This window comes from Drosophila santomea, chromosome 3L (genome assembly GCF_016746245.2).
Source record: "Drosophila santomea strain STO CAGO 1482 chromosome 3L, Prin_Dsan_1.1, whole genome shotgun sequence".
In the NCBI taxonomy this organism is placed as follows: domain Eukaryota; kingdom Metazoa; phylum Arthropoda; class Insecta; order Diptera; family Drosophilidae; genus Drosophila; species Drosophila santomea.
Window position 1 is genome coordinate 19,008,726 of NC_053018.2, and position 18,270 is coordinate 19,026,995.

An 18,270-nucleotide genomic window follows, 5' to 3' on the forward strand; every position below is an offset into this window, starting at 1 on the left:
TCAAACATCCAGGTTTGTATGATGAGACTGGGCGCCCGTTCTATGTAGTCTATGTTGTTGTACATAATTTAAAATAGCTAAATAAAACACCAAGTACTTTGGGGTTGGACTTTATTCACGAGAGATCACGACGACGCTTATGTATCGTTGTTGCAACAGCACTTCCAGGACTCCTCGACCTTAAACCAGTAAAGGACCTCGTGCCGGTACTTCTCATTCGGCTCGAGGCTGATCGAAGGGAACTCCGGGTGGTTCATAGCATCGGGGAACTTCTCCGTCTCCACGCAAAAGGACCCGTGCTTGTCATACTTTGTGCAATTTTTGCCTACTATCGAGGTCAGATTATTCGCGGTGTAGAATTGCATGCCCGGCTGGTCGGTCCAAACCTCCAGTACCCGGCAAGACGGCGGATGTACAATCTTGGCCACTTTGGCTACACTTTTTTGCACTCGCCCTCCGTTGACCACGAAGCAGTTATCGTAGCCCTTGATCTGACGATTCTCAAACTGCATAAGCCGGTCGCGCATCAGAACGGGCAGCCTGAGATCAAAGACGGTGTCCTTGACGTCGACTAACTTCCCCGTGGGGATCTGCAGCTCGTCCGTGTCCACGATGTGATCAGACGCAATCTCCACCGTGTGCTCCGCCAGGCCCTTCGCCCCGGATCCGTGTCCCGCCAGGTTAAAGTAGGCGTGGTTCGAGAGGTTGACCATGGTGGAGCGATCTGTGGTGGCCTCGTACCTGACCCACAACCGATTCTCGTTGTCCAGCTGGTAGGTGATGAGGCACGTCAGCTTGCCCGGATAGCCCTCGTGACCGTGGGGCGAAACGTGACGGAATATCACCCCCTCGGCGGACTTCTGCACCACCTCCCATATGACGCTATCGAATCCAACGAAGCCACCGTGAAGCTGGAATTTATCCTGAAATTTCCCAAATTATATATTTATTATTCTTTATTTAGCTATACTAGAAATACTATATTTATTTATTTTACTTATTTATACAAAGCTAACTTAGACTTTAAAACTATAACCAAACTGAGATCTAAGAGCTTTACTATATTATTATTTATGTATATTAAAAGGCAAACAAACAAATGAAAAATTCTGGGAGTGAGAGCTTTTTGCGTTTTAAAGTCGTATGTCACATATTTTATAAGTCACATACTCTAAATATTCTAGAATACCCTATAACTCCACGGGTATCGGGTATAACAATCAAAGAGCTTCTTAGAGAATCAGAATCTACCGCTAAGCTAAAATAACTGTGCTCTAACAAGTGTCACATAGGCTCGTGAAATATTTACCTGGATGTTTTTTGTCACCGATACTTTCGTGTCGTTAAACGTATACTCGCCATTGGCCACCCGGTTGGCCACTCGTCCGAGGGTCCCTCCGATGTAGGCTCCCTTATTGGCCAAGTAGCTGGCAATGTCGTCGAAGCCGAGACACACATCATCCACCTTCTTGTATGCATCCGGCAAGCAGACGCTCTGGATGATGGCACCCAGTTGGATCACCGACACAGACATGCCCTTGGAGTTCTTGAGCGTGTAACGGCGCACCATTTCCGGGGACTTGGTGAACGGATTAACGGCCAAGCCGAAGATCTCCTCCTCTAGGGTAATCGACATCTCGGCGCGTCTCGGTGTCGTTCCTTCCCCTTGAAACGGCTGACAGCAACTGCTTGGGTATCAGACGTAGTCTGATCCGGCACACCTCTGTTTACTGCGAGTTCGCTTCTGATTATGATTGTGAATGGCCAAAGTCGTTCGGGTCGCGAGCTTCTCCCTCAAAGTCAAACCGGGCAATCAGCCTGTCAGAAGTCGATTGCCCAACCCCCGCGTTTTTACCGCCCACAATAATGAGAGATAAAGCTGCCCTGTAATCGCCACTTGACTAGAATACAGAATAGTTCCTTAGGGGCGCGACTTTCGGTAGAGCTCATAAAACAGAAAAAGCTATTTATTCAAACGTCTCGACTACTAGATATCCATCTCTGCAATGTAAATATCCGTGATAATTATATTTGATTACTATCATATAAGACTATACTTTATAAAAAGTCTTAAGTGTTGTTTGCCACCTCTGAACGCCAATAAATTGTACTTGTAAACCCCAGAAGAGGGGGCTATAAAGCGTGTAACAGATAGAGAAAAGTGTTTCCTGTCTTTTAAAGTATATATGAATGTTTTTTTTGATCGCTAACCGAGTCAATCTAGTGCAAAATGTTACCATACGAGTCGTAAGGAAGTGTATATTTTAATGAAGCATGGTTATTGTTTCCAATATTGTATGGTCATACATTATTTACATCACCAAAATAATCGAAAAAGATTTTCAAAATTATTTAATTCGCTAAGTATTTAATTTAGCAATATTTACATTTGTAAGCAAGAGCTGTGCCCGTAATATAAGTTTTTATGTACATGTTCATTAAACAAAGTAAATGCAGTCCGGTGTCACAGGGGCTAGTATTTATTTATGTTGAACAGCCGCACGCCATGGAACTGCGGCAACTTGGGAAGCGTGACGACAACCAGGGATATAAAGTTTGCAATAAAGTGTTCCGTGTTATTTCGGGTGTACAGGCAGGTAAGTAGGAAACTATAAAAAGAGCGTGTGAATTTGTATATTATGCATTTGATTATACGGTAGTTAGATTATTAAAACATTATTCATATAGAAAATATTTACCGAAGTTAAAGTGAGTTTATGATGATGAGAATTCAAACTTTAAATAAATTTTTTTAATAAATTTGTTTAATACATTTTTTACAATATCCCAATTAACTTGTTACTACAAACTGGATTCCATAACTAGGAACTTAATTTGTTTGCTGACTTACAATGCGTATTGACTTACAGAACAATGGGAACAGCCGTGAGGAACTTGCGGGTTGTGGTCATCTGCACCCCGTCATCAATCTGTTCCCAGTGCGTCCAACGCCGGCTGGGATCGTTCTCGGTGCTCAGCCAGGGAGCGCCCTTAATGACGTGCAGGAAGTACAGGTGGGCCTGTGAAGTCGGATTAGGATTAGGACATACTCCTTAACGACGCTATGAGCACTCACTGCATTGTGAAGAATATTGGTGGCCGTCCAGGCCCACGGAATGCTGACGAAGGGCACTGATAAGAAGAGCAGGTGCACCGACAGCAGGCCCAGAAGGTATGCTAGCCAAAATCCGCGTGCACTCAGCCAGGAGCTGTTCGGATTCGCCTCACCGTGGCCTCCCGCAATGGATGTCATGTAGCTGATTTATTAACCTTTGGTTCCGAAACACTTTAATAACAAATATTTATCATGTTCAGTGTGACCGCGCATGCTTACCAATATCACGCTGAATTTGTATAACAATAACAAATGTACCACTGTTATAATATCTGAATGATGTCTCTTTTTTGACCATTTAAACCATTTAAAAAAAATGGTTTGAAAAAATTTAAGTTCCATCCACCACCACCTTTAAACTCAGAGTCCTGTGACATTTCAACTATATCCTAAATTCCCACATTCCTAAAGCCTACAAAGTTAGCCTAGTCCTTCCTATATTAAAACCAGAAAAAGCGATACTTTGCTAGGCTAAGCTTCTAGAGACATTGTACTTTATATTTAAATTAGGGAATGTTTAAGCTTTTCCGTCCTGCAGCTCAAGGACGCTAAGAAAATAAGCACAATTATTTATAAGAAATGGGAGTAAAAGTTAAATAAGGATGCATAGGGGAAATAGCATATTAAATACAATTTGTACAATATATGTGCTCATACTAGGAAAAAAATACATAAAAGGAAATGTAAACGACTAGGTGGAAATAAGATAGTTCGGTTTAAGTCACAGTATGTTATGGTGTGACCAGCCATTGTAAAGAAATGGAACAGCCATTTTGTTGTTTTGGCGTTGAAATTTTTTGGCATAAAGAAGGCATGAAAAAATAGGGTTCGTTGCTATATAGATCAAAATCTTTTTCGAAAACCCCGATGCTTTGCCGAAAATGTCACAATATCATTAAGTGAATACAGTTCAGCCAAGAAAGCATAAATATGAGCGGATCCAATGCAAAATCCTCGGGGACTGGTAAGTACCAATAAATACACCCATAGCTACTTTTTCCGGAGCCCCACTGACGCAAATCCGAACAGGCTTTGGTAGCCACATTCCCAGCATCGAGGAAAAGAACAAGCAGATCCAGCAGGAAACAATGATGGAGAAGCTGCGGGCCAAGTACCGGAACAAGCCAAAAAGCTACGAGGAGATCAAAAAGTCGGTGCGTATGTACTTCATCGAAAAGCACTACCCTCTGGACCCGCTGTGCAAGGCCACGCTACAGTCGGCGTTGGACAAGTTGCAGCACTACATCAAAGTCACGTCTCGCCACGGCCTCGTGGAGCGTTTGGAAAGCCTCTCGCGCCAGCTGGGCCTTAAGTTCATGGAGGACCAGCAGCTGCTTTTTATCTCCACGGACATGTTCTACGTAGAGATCCTGCTGGACGCCGCCGGCAGTCTGTCGGACGTCAAGGTGCACCACGAGTGCAAGATTGAACAACAGTCCAGCGAACTAGTATCCTGCCTCAAGTCTGGCGATTTTGCTGACTTTACGGTTCAACTGGAGGGTCTGTCCTCCATTTACCAACTGAATGCCGAACCCAAGGTGAAAAAGAAGGCGTTCGTGGCGCTTCAGGCCATGGAAACGGACATCCAGAGCCTCTACCAATTGCACCTGCAAAGTCACTCCGGAGATAGCTACTCCCTTATGACGAGTTCATCGGTGGGTCTGGTCCTGCCGCGTCGCGGTGGCCATCCAATGAAGCTTACTTATTTCTGCCCGCCGCTCCACCTTCCCGAAGGGGATCCCAAACTGGCCAGCGGCGATTTCACCATCGACCAGGTAATGCGAAGCAGCTACGGACTGAGTGCCACCGTCAATTTGGAAGGCTCGTCGGCCAACAAACTACAGACTCTACCAACGGTGACCTTAGTCCGCGATGCCCAAACGGGCTTAGAGGTTCCAACGTATACCCAACTTAACCAGAACAACTCGCTGCTCATGCCGGCCACGTATGTGCTGCGGCTTAACAAACCCATGCCTGTTTGCCTGGAATCACTAAAGGCTCTCGGGCTTCCCGGGCTAGACTCCGTTGGTACGCCCCCTAGTCCTCCCACCACAGTGCTAAATCTCATTGTACAAACTGCCTCGAAGCAGGCGATCAAGAACGCACAGCGCGGCCTGTATGTAAATTTGCCAAAGGAGACGCACTGCTATTTCTTCACCGACAACCGCAAACTGCAGGGAACCCTAGTGTCATCGCTGCCCTTTACTGAACCCGCACAGGTACCGCGGATCGTGGCGTTCCTCAAGAAACAAGCTCTCTTCTACACCCTGCTCGCCAGCTGTGTTCGTGAGCAGCAGAAACAGTATAATGGTGAGTTGGGCGCACTGCCCCACTATCTCTTCTATGATAATAATATTCTTTCCTATGCTAATTTGTCCCAGATATGGACAGCACTGTGATACTGGAGGTTACCGCCGTTTCATTTAACCAAATCACGGTGGAGTTGCAGCACCCGTACGAAGAGTCGCTGGCAACCGTGGATTTTTTGCTAGAGGACGGTCAGCCCACGTGTAGCGTTTACTGTCTGAGCAATGAATATGAGTTGCTGTCCCAGAAGCTCACCCGCACCGTTCGCAAAGTGGTATCCATTCCGATGGTCATCTACAAGTTGCTTAAGTGCTGGGATGAGGAGCACGAGTTTAAACTGCACGGCTCGATTGGTCCTGGAGCTGGTTCAGGAACAATCGGAGGTGGAGGCATGAGTGGTGGTGGACCTGTCTCGGGAGCAGGCAATAGCTTTACACAGTTTGCAATGGATACGGCGTCGCCCTCTGATGGAAGCCTTCCCGGAGGTGGCTTTGCCAACATCAACAACCTTAAAATGGACGCCAAGTCGCGATCTCTAGCGGATGCTTTTGCCGCTTCTACTTCGGCAGCAGCGGCCATAGCGGGTCTGATCAATCTCAAGCGCGAAACGGATCCACAGTCTGGCGGTTCTACTAGTGGCACCACGGTGAGCGGCAGCTCCAGTTCTTCCGTCGCCGCCAAGACGAGTGATCATGACATTGCTGATAAGTACAAAAATATCTGGAAGGACAAGACTCCAAATTTGAAGCATTGCGTCAGCATCACGCCCATCCCAGGAGATGGAAAGTCTGGGTCAGCTGGGGCAGTCCCCGGCGTTGAGGTACAGCGAACGGGTGGCATTGAAATTATTCCATTGAATGTCCAGGCAGCTGTCGCCGGAGGAAGTGTTACAGCCTCATCCAGTGCTGCTCCCACGACTATAACTATTACCCCTATAACGGGCAAGGATCCCAGTAAGGAGTCAACGAAAAAAAGCAGCTCTTCATCAGCTGGAGTAAGTGTGGCCGCCAAGCGTCCACACGAAAGTAGCACAAGTAGTTCGTCTACGTCCGGAGGCAGTGGTTCTGCCAGCTCCATGTCATCCTCAGCCAGTAGCGGCTCTTCGGATACACAGAAGGAAAAGAAGCGCAAGAAGAAGCGCGATGATTCGCCCATGGGACCGCCGGAGAAGATCTATTCTAGGCAAAACTCGCCTGCAGGTGGCGGAGATGCTTCCGCGACTGGTGGAGTGGTGCGCAAGTTCTCCTCTCCCTCCTCTTCACCCAAAGCAGGTGGTGCTGGGCAGGGTCTAATGGCCGGAGGGCCGACCGCCCGGCCAAGCCCCAAACACTCTCCCGTATATAGCAGTCCCAAGCACAACACCGCCTCTAACAGCCCGAAGTCGCCGTTTGGCACACACTCACCTAAACACGGTTCGTCCGGAAAGCCGAGCATGTCTACGCTTAAGAGTGCAGCTACCGCCGCCACCATCTTAAGTCCCAAGGGCGATAAGACCTCGCCCGCTGTGGGGAACGCATCTTCGGGACCATCTGCCTCCTCTGGATCCGGGGGAGCTACTGGTCTGGTAAGGTCATTTGCCAGCGTTGGAGCACCGCCGCCTCCACCGCCAATTCCTCCATTAGCGAGCACCAGCGGATCTATCAGCAGCAGCCAGAGTGTAAAGAAGGAGAAAACCTCTTCCGTATCGGGGTCCAGTTCCACGTCATCCTCGGCGGCTGCAGGGGTTTCATCTGGCGGAGGTATTTCCCCGGCTAGCGTGGCCGCTGCAGTGGCTGCCCTGAAATCCTCACAACAGCAGATGAAGTCAGTCGCCAGTCTTTCGCATCTTGCGGCGGGCGGGGGACTGGGTAGCTACGCGGCTCCGTCGGGAACGGGAGCGTCTGGTGCAGCCGCAGTGGTGGTGGGAGCAGGAGCTGGCGCTGGAGCGGGGGCTTCCGGACTGGAGCTGAGTGCCTTGCGCAAGGGCATGGCGGGAGGTGCGGTAAGTCCGTTTTCATTATAAGTGCTCCACACCACACCAACCCACCCCCAGCATCTCCCACTGGAAGCCTAACACGTAGTTTACTCTCTGCCACCTCTCCTAACCAATGCAGATCAAAATCAGAGTGAACCTATATTTAAACTAATGCAAATGCTGTATTTACCTTAGCTATAAAACGATTTGTAATTTGCCTACCTCTGCTGTAGTTTAAAATGATTATATTTACATGCTATGATTATTATTTTTTGTTAGTGTTTCGTTTTCCCATTTTCTTATTTTTGTAAATACATATGTTTCTATTATTTGTCATATACTGCTGCATCCGTTTTATTTTCGACTAAATCCAAAAACTCGTACAGTAATGGGGCTTATCCAGCACTCAGTATCCCCAAAACGCAAGCTTTAACCTCCTCCTGCATTGAGTACGTATGTATTTATAGTTATCCTGTTTGTTTTGTAATGTTGCTCGGCCTGCATGTTTTCTCTAGGAACGCAAGGCTAGCAAGTCCCGCTGTTTACATTGTTCCAGAATATCTTAAACCGCTTTTGAGAGTGTAAATGACTTTTAAGCTTCATTAAGAACATTGGTAGATCTGTAGATTAAGCTTATATTAGTTGTGTGTGGCAGCTTGACTCTATTAGAAATTGATTATTGTTTCCCCTTTCTTCTTAAATGTTGATGATTAAAGTTTTCTGCATTGATTTCCGTTTTAATTTGGTTAAAAGAGGAGTCCTCTTTTGTACTTAAATAAATACTAAGTTTAAAATTAGTCCTTTATGTGCTTATAATGTACACTTCAGAACTAGTTGCACAAGTGCTTGCCTTATACTCGTACATTATTTTGTAGGAAATATATTTTGTATCCGACACAACTTTAAAGCTAATTATTAACGGGGTCCTTTTCTTGTTTTTTTCCTTTCTTCCTCCTGTCTGTGTTCTCTTTCTACACGACATATGGTTGTGAAATCCCAAAAATGTTTATTTTGCTACACGTCATGTTCCCCTTTTGATTGTTATAATTTCTTTTCTGGTTTATTTTTGGTTCCTTTGGTCCCTAACACACACACAACCACATGCTTACTTTGTCAGGTTAGTTTGATGACGTCGACGGCAGCTTTAGCACCAACAATTCCGGCGCCAACAACAACAGTGGCAGCGGCAACAGCGGGCTCGTCAGCGTCATTGGCGTCCCCAGTCTCGGCGGTAGTGGGTCAGGGGCAGGAAACAGCGGGAGCAGCAGCAGCAGCAACACTGGCAACAATTCTGCAGCAGCAGCAACAGCCGGGAGCAGCGCCAACTAGTAGCTGCTTAGCCACCACCGGGGGCAGCAGCGATTCCGCCGGGAGCAGCAATCCGGCCGGAGCCTCCACGGAATACATGGTGAGGCCCAGCAGCCAAGAGGGTCTCAAGCTGACCATCAACAAGACGGGAAGCAGCAAGAGCTCCGGCTCCGGCTTTAGTTCCTCTTCTGGCGTCCAAGCAAAGGCTAAGAGCAGCAGCACTGGCGCCACGAGCTTCGCTGGGTCCACCGGATCCACGAAGAAGCAGCATACCGGACTTAAGCCTGGCGTAAACAGCGGACCCGCTTCCAAGAAGGCCACCGCAGCAGCCTCGTCCGCTACGGCATCATCCAGCAAGCATTTCTTTCAGAAGGCCAACTCGTCAGGCAATCTTAGCAGCAAGCTAAGCGGGTCGGGAGCAGGTGGAGGACTTCCGCTGACCAAGAGCAACAGCACTAACTCCTTTCAAGAGCACAATGCCCCCAGACGGCGTCCCAGCATGGGAGCCCTGGCTAGCGGAAGCAGTGGAGGAGGCAGCGGACAGCGCAAGTCGGGCTCCACTACGGCGGGTGGCAGCGGATCTTCGGGCTCGGTATCGCCTGCCCTTAGCGGCTCAATGTCGCAGCCACCGCCTCGATTCGATCACCACACTGATATGATGACTATCCTCCAATACGCTTCTCCAACAATGGCTGCAAGCATGGAAGGATTCATAAAGGGGCTGCATAACAAATTTCAGATCCCAAAGCTGTCGCAGAGAGGAAGCGGAGGCAATACAACCAGTGGACGCAGCACGCCAAGTGGCAGTTCAGAAACTGCCTCAGCGGTAACATCATCTTCGATATTAGGATCTGCTGCCAGCTCTACTGGACTGACGGAGCCGGAACCCAAGCCGCCTGTGCCTCCTTCGCCGTCTGGCAATGAAGGACTCCTGAACCTAAGCAGCACGGCGGGAATGCCATCGGGGGATGGTATAGATGAGGAGCTTTTGGCTAGCCTGGCTGGTGAATGACAGAAGGAAGACAGCCGTCATGAGATATTATTCCTGTTGCTCTATGCGATTTTTTCTTAAAGCTAGCACAGTAGTTAAGATAAGATGATTTAGTTTAAAGCCATAATTTTGATGATGATTTTTATGATGGATAGGGAATTAGGCAATTTCTTAATATCATTGGCAGAAAAATTATTTAAAACTCCAAAGGAAATAAATCAAATTTTACAACACGATGGCGAATTTGGTACAAAATCTCAGAGATTCTGTGAATTCGATCAAACCGAAATCACCTTATGGTTTAAAAATTCAATAGGTAAATCTTAAGGAAAGCGATACGATATGTACGACATCGCTCTAAATATGTTGTAAAGTATAATTATAATAAATGTATTCAGTTGGAGATATTTGGGATTTTGCATATTTATGTGCGGTCGGACTATTTTATTATCGTTTAAAGGTTGGTAAATAGTGTTGAAACAGCCCGAAGAAAGTTTTTTTCAAACTCTTGCTCAGAGAACCGTTCCACGGAGGCCCTAAAGCGAAACAAAATATATTTAAAGTGTACGAAACAAAAAATTTGTATCTAGTTACCTGGCTGCGCTTCGAATACCGGCCATTTCTGAGTTGTTAACAATTATATTTAAAATGTTTTCTGCGTATTCAACCGCATCAGTAGCAAGGAATCCGTTCTGACTTCCCTCGGAGGTTTCGACAATGTCGAGCAAAGGACCTCCGGACCTGTGGGCCACCATTATAAGGCCAGCAGCCATGGATTCGACGATTCCGATTCCAAAATGTTCGTTCCACATAGTGTGAATGCCAATGTGGGCGCTTTGATACAATTTAAGTAAGTCTTCGTAAGGGACATTCACACTGAATTGAACATTGTTCTCTAGCGACAGATGCTTTGTCAAGTCCTGCATGTTTTTCAACCGATCGTAGTCATCTTCGTTTCGGCAGGAGCCAACAATGACCAACTTAATTTGGTTCCAAAGGCTCTCGTCTTGGGCCAAGAGAGTTCGGAGCTCGTATATGGCTTGCAATTGGAGGGGATGGTCTTTCTCTGGGCGAAACTGCCCGACAGACAGTATGATGAATTCGTCACTCTTTTCCGTGTGCTGAAGGTTCTTTAAGTGGCTAACCTCGCACGGAGGGTACACCCGGTGGGTTTTGAAGGGCACATCCCACAGTTGCAGAATATGATTCTCGGTCCACGAGGAGTTCACCATAATAGTCTCAGCACAACAACCAACCCACTTGTACATCTAGAATGGGGAACCTTGGTATACAGCTGCGCATATACTTATTTGTGTTGCTGCACTCACCTTTGAAAACAGACGGTAGTAGGCGAGCTTAGTCCAGGTGAGAAAGGGATTCCTTGCCACGTACTTCTTGTTGTTGTGTGCCATTTGCCGCTGCTGAACCCTCTTCAGCATATCGGTACTGATAACGGGATAGTGCACATAGCAGCCCACTTTGGACTGGGCCAAGTAGCGGAACAGAGGATACGTAAAGGCGTAACCCATGGTATCAATATAGATGTCGGGCGGAAACTTGCAGAGTGCCTCCAGACCCAGGACCATCGATCCAATGCTCTGGCCGAGCAGAGTGAAATGCGGATAGTTCTTGGCCTCGATCCAGTGACGTTGCTTCAAGAACACAAACTTCACACTGTCACTATCAACGGCAATGTTGAAGACATTCTTGGCCTTTTGCAGTATGGAATTGGGAGAGGCGTCTATGTCGCCTGTGTAGATTACCACCCTGGAGTTCGGGTACTTGTCCTTTAAATGAAATTATCAAACCTATAAGATTAGTATACGAGTATAGCAAATACGAGTATCAAAATAATGAGCTCTCTTGCTTATTATTCACATGTAATTTACAGGATATCGAAAGGCATACAGAATGAAATGGTTATCATCCTGCTGAAGGTAATTAATTTCTTTTCATTCGAATGATATCTAAACTATCAGCTGATGATCGGTCTTCAACAAGACACGTATGCCTTAAGTTTTGCTGTTTTTCCAATATTACCTGTAATGCTCTGACGGCGCACCACAAGACACGTTCACCACCGCCACCTGCATTGCAATACGGATGGAAAATGCCCACGTTGATGCCATTTTCCGACGGTGAGTGCAACTTATTCTTTCGGCTTATCAACCATTGCCTCAGGAAAAGGAATGACAGCACTGCCAGCAACGCAAGCGACAACAACAACCAGAGACTGCGGATAACATGAGTCAGAACAACTGCCAGAAAACGGGTTACTATTCTTACAGAAACAGAAACATTATCGGCTTTCCTTCAGCGATGCATTATTATTACACGTAAATTGACAATACTGCATTATCTTGAATTAGGGATGGCCGTACAGTATCGTCTCTATCAATAAAAGCCGATATCTGCGATTTGGGAAAAGTAATTGAAAAGTAATATCTATCGATAACAAGAATTATCGAGTTCAAATTGAATGGATATGTCGTTTTTCAGAGGTACATGATATATAAATATAGATTTTAATGAATAATTTACCATTAATGTAGCATTCAAAAAATTCTAAGCTAGTTTCGGTAACGAATTATTAGTGAATCAATAAAAGGATTAGTTCAATAGGACTAGCTTTAATGAATACATTTTCCCAAGATGAAGCAACTTATTTCGTGGAAAAAACCTAGGGAGTTATTTCAAATTTGTGTATTCGAAAATTTGTATCAAGCTTATTAAAAAAATTGTATTATTATTACTATTAATTGTATAGTTTCTAACGCTACAGCACTCCTACTTCCTACTTTTTGGCGTCAGTCAAAATGTTATACATATCAGTTTTTAAGAAATTTTTAAATTAAGTATATTAAAAAAGCAACTTTTCGGCACAATAAATGCGCAAAGTTGGAGTTATTTTTGTGACACTGCTCTGCGTTTAAAGCTCGGGAAAGCTTTTGACATAAAATAATGTTGCACTGAGCATGCGCTCATTTAATGGAACTTTTAAGGATAAATACAATTATACTCGCCAGTCTTCAATTCGAGACTATTTTATAAGAAACTTGAAAAAATGATATTAATCTGATAAACAATTAGTGATCTGTTCAAGTTAATCGGCAGTATAAGTACGGGCAGTACAGGCAACTGAAAGCCAGAAACATCTTAATTTATCAGAGAGAAAATCGAATAAGTGCATACCATACATACATATTAAAATGGTAAGGAAGAAAATGGGTGCTGCAAAGTTAGAACTGATAAAAAGTGTGGAGCGTAAGGAAATTTTTTCTTGCCTCGGAAAAGTATATTTACTGGTTGATCAAACACTACGAATGCTGCAATTTATGACATCCCATTGTTTTATGACTGAAATAAGATACATACATTATGTATGTGCGTGTATATATACCGCCTATCTATATAGACACACTTATGTATTCGTGATTAGTTTGAAAAGTTGGTAATACAGAATACGGAGTACAGCCGAGCTAATACATACCAAGGCGGAAGGATTGGAAAAATTTAATTTATTGATTCTTAGTTACTTTAGTTCGTTTTTGTGTATATAAAAACAGATGTACCTTGTGTAATATGTACATACATACGAAGCCTTTCAACTATACAGTTTAGATTGTTCACTGTGATGAGTATTATCCACAATAAGCGAAAATTTGAACGGGTTAACTAGAAAGCACTATTTTTGTGAATTTAGATTGAATTTTAAATTTGCTTAATTTTAAACTCATTTTTTATTTTTTAGCGTAATTAAAAAAAGACCGACTTCAATTAATTGTTAAAATAAAATACAAAATTTTGTTAAATACAAAAAAACGATTAAAACCAAGTAGACCAGTATTGAAAGTTTTTCCAGGCTCCAATACCAGATTTTGGAAACACATGGGAAAGGGATAGTGAATTTTATGTCAAAGACTGATTTTGTTGTTGGTCTCTTTTCATCTAAAAAGATCCATTGGCCAATTTGATCCAATTGATAATAGATTAAGGACTGAGTGAAATCTACGATTCAATATAACACATTCCATAATCGGTCATTTTTATATAAACTAAGCGACGTAGAAACGATTCTCCTTACGGAGATATATATTATGGAACAGGATCATTATCCTGGTCGATATAGCCGTATTTGTAGTCGAGATCTAGGGGATGTAAGAACAAGCCAAGGTCACGCCCACTTATTACATTTTTGACTTTTGTATTTATTTATGACTTATGTATTTATTTTGTTCGGATTACTATTTCAAAAATAAGATTTAAAATGCATTGCCTGGTTAGCCTGGTCAGACGGTTCTGGCTTACAAGGATGTCCGTAGCTGTAAACGTAAAGATTAAACCAAAAACAAAAGATGGAAAGGAAAAGAATTGGGACCAATTTGTCTTAACGCTTTATTAATTTAATTTTACATTAAAATATGGTTTTCAAAAGAAACAGAATAACAATAAAATCTTGTGACAGTTTCTACGACTACATTCTGGTAGTTCTTTGCAGTAGTTTGTCTCATGGGTTTTAAATCAACAAGACTAATTAACTGTACATTATTAAGTCTTTATATTTTAAGCTTAAAATTTAGTTTATTTGTTTTTGTAATTTGTTCATTACAGATTAACTATATGGGGAAATACTGGACAGTTGTGCTCTGCCTATTTTCGTTTTCACTTTCCTTGATCAGTAAGTATTGTAATTTAAAAAATAATATATTCAAAATAATATACAAAAATTGGCAAAATTTGAAAAGCACACAGATTGTAAAAAAAAAACCAAGTTGAAAATGATTTTAAAGAACAAAAATTCAAATATCACACCACACCTTTTTTTAGACGGCTCCTTCATATTGCCAGAGAATGACCCTCCCACAACGGCGCCAAAGTTTTTATCCAGAGGTCACTTGTACAAGGTCATCGTGGGGGAGACCATCGAGTTGCCCTGCAAAGTGCAAAACCTCGGCTCCTTTGTGCTCTTGTGGCGGAAGGGGTCTTCCGTGCTCACAGCCGGACATCTGAAAATAACAAGGGATCAGCGCTTTAAGATAGTGGGCGACTATAACTTGCAGATCAATGGAGTAAAGACTCAAGACGCTGGAGATTATATATGCCAGCTTGGTGATCAGGAGAACCGGGACCAAGTTCACACGGTGGAAATCTTGGGTAATTTATATTTCATTCTGTATCTTGAGACTGTTTGCCAATGCTGAATGTACCTCATAGTTCCGCCCACACTGAGGGCCCTGCCTCATAATGGTCAAGTGACTGCCCGGAAGGGAAGCACCGTCACGCTGGAGTGCAAGGCGTCTGGCAATCCGGTGCCCACCATATTTTGGTTTAAGAAGGATGTGTTTTCCGGGCCAACACACCTGTCGGATAGCTCTACACTCATATTGGAAAACGTGGACAGGCACCACGCAGGCACATATCAATGCTCAGCCGACAATGGGGTAAAAGATCGCGTATCCATGGACATACAACTGACCATACTCTGTAAGAAGAACGTTCTACAACGAAATATATAAGTCCTTCTAATTGTTATTAATAATGTAATGGCCATAGCTCCCCCTGAAATAACGGTAGAGAAATCTTGGGTCCATGCATCCGAAGGATACGATGTGGAGCTCGTTTGCATAGTTCATGGAGATGTAAACTCAGAAGTAAGTCAAACACGGCAATTGTACTACTAGACGTGTTGTGAATGTTAAATACCACACCTATTAACAAACAATGTATTCTTCTAAGATGCTGTGGTACCAAAACTCCTTTCTACTCGATGCTACCGATCGGCGATCTATGTATCCACGAGATGATAGGTACAGCCTTATTATCCGGAACTTCCAGCCAACGGATTTTGGCAATTATAGCTGTGTGGCGGATAATGCTTTGGGGAGAACAAAGAAGTATATTGAAGTATCTGGACGACCCGGTCCGGCCGACTTTATATCCCCCGCGCTGAGTGGATTCTTGGATCACTACAACTTGACGTGGACAATTGAGTCCATACCTCCGCTCGATGAGATTAAGCTGTTGTATCGCCGTTTATTGGTACGTTAAGTAATTATATTACATTTCTAGTTATTAACATCACTATAATATCATTTAAGATGAACGAGACCTACCAGCACCCTGGTAAATGGCACGAGTATCACATCAAGCCAACGCCAATCAGAACGGATGGATCCCACTTTCTAATGTCGTATCTCGTCAAAAACTTGGAACACAACGCTGTTTATGAAGCGATTGTTCAGGCTAAAAATAAATACGGATGGAACGAGGTGCGTAGCTAATTGTTTAGTATAGGCGTATTCTTCAAATATCCTCTTAAATGTTCTCTAGATAAGCGATATCCACCAGTTCTACACGAGAAATCATGATCTACTCCTTGATATCGACATGGAATACAAGATGGGCATTTCAAGCAATATTCGAATATCTCCAACTGTCTCCGGAATAATTTTATCTGTATTTATGTTAGTACTCTATCCCATCATTAGTGTTTAAGGAATAACAAATAGGGTTTATTTGCAAATATAATTTAAATGGTGCCTTACTAAAACTTTAGCAAATAATTAAATTTACATATATGTACATTAAGAAATCGTATTAAATGTATTAAAATCTCAATAGAATACTTCTCTCAATAGAAAATTAATGAATGTACTTCCGCAATGGCTTATGTTAAGAAAGAGATCTTAACTTTTTATTATTTTTCATAAATATTATCAAAAGTATCGTTTTTTAAAATGTTTAAGTGAATATTTACCATACCAACAATTCATAATTAATTTCATTCTGTTATTTACCATTATTTAACAAAAACATGTAACAATATTTTAGGAGTTATGAATACAATTTTTTGACCATTTTGAAATATTCAGGTATTTCATCCAAGTCCAAATAACGTTAAAAGTGTTTTAAAGAAGGAAATGAATCCGAAAAAATTGTTAAGCTCAGCCTCCCGCTAGCCCGATCCATGAACTGAGTACCGGATTATATCATAATTACTCTCAAAAAGATATAATAAATCAGCCCAAACGAGCAGCTGATTTTGATATGAAATAATAGCGGCATACCGTAGAAGATGCAAGAGTAGGTCATTGATTAGAATATACTTATCTAAATACGATCGGCTAATAAAAAAAAAAATAAAAAGTACGAAAACCAAAAGTCGTATATTGGCACAAAGGATATACATATGTACATAAGCACAAATACTCGTAGTTTCAAAAGATATTCTGATTGGCAGAGGTAATCTCTTAAAGCAGATTCAAACATATACCACGTTTATACGATGCATATCCCGATATCCCCCATGCTGGTTAAACTTTTATTTTACTAAATTGTGAGTTGGTTAGTTTACTAGCTACCCTTTAAAATTCACGTCCGAATTGGGACTTCCTGCATCGAGGCACAAAAACCAGTTCAGCTGAAAGAAAAAAGAGTGTATAAGTTTTTGTAAATGGACCCCTAAATTGTTCTCTTATTGTGGGTAGTGGATATATGCAAAACAGAAAAATATTCACACCATTATAGATCACCATTAAAATTCAAAGCTGAAAAAAAGCTTAGCAACTTCATATGGAAACTTTAACGAATACAGTATATACCCTCCTGTAATCATAAAATACATAAATACATATTGCAATATCGTTCAACGATTGTAGAATAAAAATAACTTAAAAATTAAATATAAAACTTTAAATATTTAAGTAATAAGAACCATCGGTCTGGAAGATATACTTCCTCAGTTACTTAAATTAGTCTATGTAGTGGGATTGTTTATATTGGCTATGATTCAATTTACAAACAAAAAATATATTCATGTATAAAGCACGTGCACTATTGTATACCAAAAAATGTTGTTTAATTTTAATTAATTTTTAAAATGTATCATTACGGTAACTTCAATACTACCAATCATTTTGTTTTTTTATTAAGTTTGGATTTGTTCTTCAGTTTTTCTGAATTAAAAAGAGTTTAGTTATATGCTTTCTTTATTTTAAGATGAACGTAGGCTTGTTTCTTTTTCTATTCTTTTTAATAAATACATCTTAAACGAATACTAAAACTCCATATTATTAAAGAAATCCTTAGATACATAATCAAACATTAACATATTAATAGATTTAATAAAAAAATTTAAAAAATAAAACAACTGTATCATACAAAAATTAAACTTTTAAACCGGGATATAATAAAAGTAGTAATTATATTAATAAATATTTTGTAAGTTTATACGTACAAGTATGTGCGCAACATCCGTAAAATTTGGATGGTATTATGGACATAATGATAAACATAAAGTATCTTTTATTTTAACTATAAGTGTTCTTAATCGTAAGAAATAGATAATATTTCATTAGTGTTATAATTTCGATAAAAAAAAATTACTTTAAACTAAGCGTGTAAGATCTACCTACTAATAATGAATGGCATTATTCATAACAAACTTAAAAAGCACGAATAAATCATTTTACTAGTAGATTTCAAATTTTGTAGAATCGGGTTCTTTGGCTCCCAAGTAGTGTGTTTCAAATCCCACGTCGCGCCCCAACCTTGATAAGCAACCAGAAAATAAAGCAAGTAGTCCAAAGATTGAGA

General features: G+C 42.1%; 5 protein-coding genes across 7 annotated transcripts; 2 read left to right on the top strand and 3 right to left on the bottom strand.

Annotated features, from left to right (window-relative positions):
- Positions 1-94: 94 nt before the first annotated feature.
- On the bottom strand, positions 95-1,711 carry LOC120450405 (galactose mutarotase). Its single transcript, XM_039633401.1, has 2 exons — positions 1,310-1,711; positions 95-923 (listed from the first exon to the last, which is right to left on the bottom strand). Exons 1-2 carry the CDS (start codon positions 1,634-1,636, stop codon positions 138-140), a joined length of 1,113 nt encoding a protein of 370 aa, XP_039489335.1. The 5' UTR covers positions 1,637-1,711; the 3' UTR covers positions 95-137.
- Positions 1,712-2,339: 628 nt separating this feature from the next.
- LOC120450406 (ORM1-like protein) lies at positions 2,340-3,325 on the bottom strand. Its single transcript, XM_039633402.2, has 3 exons — positions 3,077-3,325; positions 2,869-3,020; positions 2,340-2,609 (listed from the first exon to the last, which is right to left on the bottom strand). The coding sequence occupies exons 1-3, from the start codon at positions 3,251-3,253 to the stop codon at positions 2,474-2,476; spliced, it is 465 nt and encodes a 154-aa protein (XP_039489336.1). The 5' UTR covers positions 3,254-3,325; the 3' UTR covers positions 2,340-2,473.
- Positions 3,326-3,880: 555 nt separating this feature from the next.
- Positions 3,881-10,078, top strand: LOC120450403 (mediator of RNA polymerase II transcription subunit 1). 2 transcript variants are annotated; one of them, XM_039633399.2, is made up of 4 exons: positions 3,881-4,079; positions 4,145-5,425; positions 5,497-7,403; positions 8,494-10,078. In XM_039633399.2, the coding sequence occupies exons 1-4, from the start codon at positions 4,046-4,048 to the stop codon at positions 9,694-9,696; spliced, it is 4,425 nt and encodes a 1,474-aa protein (XP_039489333.2). In that variant the 5' UTR covers positions 3,881-4,045; the 3' UTR covers positions 9,697-10,078. The 2 variants fall into 2 exon arrangements, with proteins under 2 accessions (XP_039489333.2, XP_043862175.1); XM_044006240.1 differs by having other exon boundaries at positions 8,499-8,853.
- Positions 10,079-10,082: 4 nt separating this feature from the next.
- Positions 10,083-12,068, bottom strand: LOC120450404 (GDP-Man:Man(3)GlcNAc(2)-PP-Dol alpha-1,2-mannosyltransferase). Its single transcript, XM_039633400.2, has 5 exons — positions 11,962-12,068; positions 11,716-11,908; positions 11,004-11,462; positions 10,270-10,943; positions 10,083-10,211 (listed from the first exon to the last, which is right to left on the bottom strand). The coding sequence occupies exons 1-5, from the start codon at positions 11,973-11,975 to the stop codon at positions 10,130-10,132; spliced, it is 1,422 nt and encodes a 473-aa protein (XP_039489334.2). The 5' UTR covers positions 11,976-12,068; the 3' UTR covers positions 10,083-10,129.
- Positions 12,069-12,149: 81 nt separating this feature from the next.
- On the top strand, positions 12,150-16,241 carry LOC120448377 (MAM domain-containing glycosylphosphatidylinositol anchor protein 2). 2 transcript variants are annotated; one of them, XM_039630347.2, is made up of 8 exons: positions 12,150-12,176; positions 14,287-14,353; positions 14,503-14,829; positions 14,890-15,159; positions 15,229-15,326; positions 15,412-15,714; positions 15,774-15,944; positions 16,006-16,241. In XM_039630347.2, exons 2-8 carry the CDS (start codon positions 14,296-14,298, stop codon positions 16,168-16,170), a joined length of 1,392 nt encoding a protein of 463 aa, XP_039486281.1. In that variant the 5' UTR covers positions 12,150-12,176; positions 14,287-14,295; the 3' UTR covers positions 16,171-16,241. The 2 variants fall into 2 exon arrangements, with proteins under 2 accessions (XP_039486281.1, XP_039486280.1); XM_039630346.2 differs by lacking the exon at positions 12,150-12,176 and adding an exon at positions 12,690-12,887 and having other exon boundaries at positions 16,006-16,240.
- Positions 16,242-18,270: the final 2,029 nt, after the last annotated feature.

Bases quoted from the DNA above. Each gene is read 5' to 3' on its own strand.
- LOC120450405 (XM_039633401.1), bottom strand. From the start codon at position 1,636: ATGTCGATTACCCTAGAGGAGGAGATCTTCGGCTTGGCCGTTAATCCG. The intron at 924-1,309 runs GTAAATATTTCA...GGGAAATTTCAG, and splicing joins CGGTGACAAAAAACATCCAG to GATAAATTCCAGCTTCACGG.
- LOC120450406 (XM_039633402.2), bottom strand. From the start codon at position 3,253: ATGACATCCATTGCGGGAGGCCACGGTGAGGCGAATCCGAACAGCTCC. The intron at 3,021-3,076 runs GTGAGTGCTCAT...CCGACTTCACAG, and splicing joins CCAATATTCTTCACAATGCA to GCCCACCTGTACTTCCTGCA. The intron at 2,610-2,868 runs GTAAGTCAATAC...CTCTTTTTATAG, and splicing joins ACGGCTGTTCCCATTGTTCT to TTTCCTACTTACCTGCCTGT.
- LOC120450403 (XM_039633399.2), top strand. From the start codon at position 4,046: ATGAGCGGATCCAATGCAAAATCCTCGGGGACTG. The intron at 4,080-4,144 runs GTAAGTACCAAT...AAATCCGAACAG, and splicing joins TGCAAAATCCTCGGGGACTG to GCTTTGGTAGCCACATTCCC. The intron at 5,426-5,496 runs GTGAGTTGGGCG...AATTTGTCCCAG, and splicing joins GCAGCAGAAACAGTATAATG to ATATGGACAGCACTGTGATA.
- LOC120450404 (XM_039633400.2), bottom strand. The intron at 10,944-11,003 runs GTGAGTGCAGCA...TCCCCATTCTAG, and splicing joins ACTACCGTCTGTTTTCAAAG to ATGTACAAGTGGGTTGGTTG. The intron at 10,212-10,269 runs GTAACTAGATAC...GTTTCGCTTTAG, and splicing joins GGTATTCGAAGCGCAGCCAG to GGCCTCCGTGGAACGGTTCT.
- LOC120448377 (XM_039630346.2), top strand. The intron at 15,160-15,228 runs GTAAGAAGAACG...TAATGGCCATAG, and splicing joins CATACAACTGACCATACTCT to CTCCCCCTGAAATAACGGTA. The intron at 15,327-15,411 runs GTAAGTCAAACA...TATTCTTCTAAG, and splicing joins ATGGAGATGTAAACTCAGAA to ATGCTGTGGTACCAAAACTC.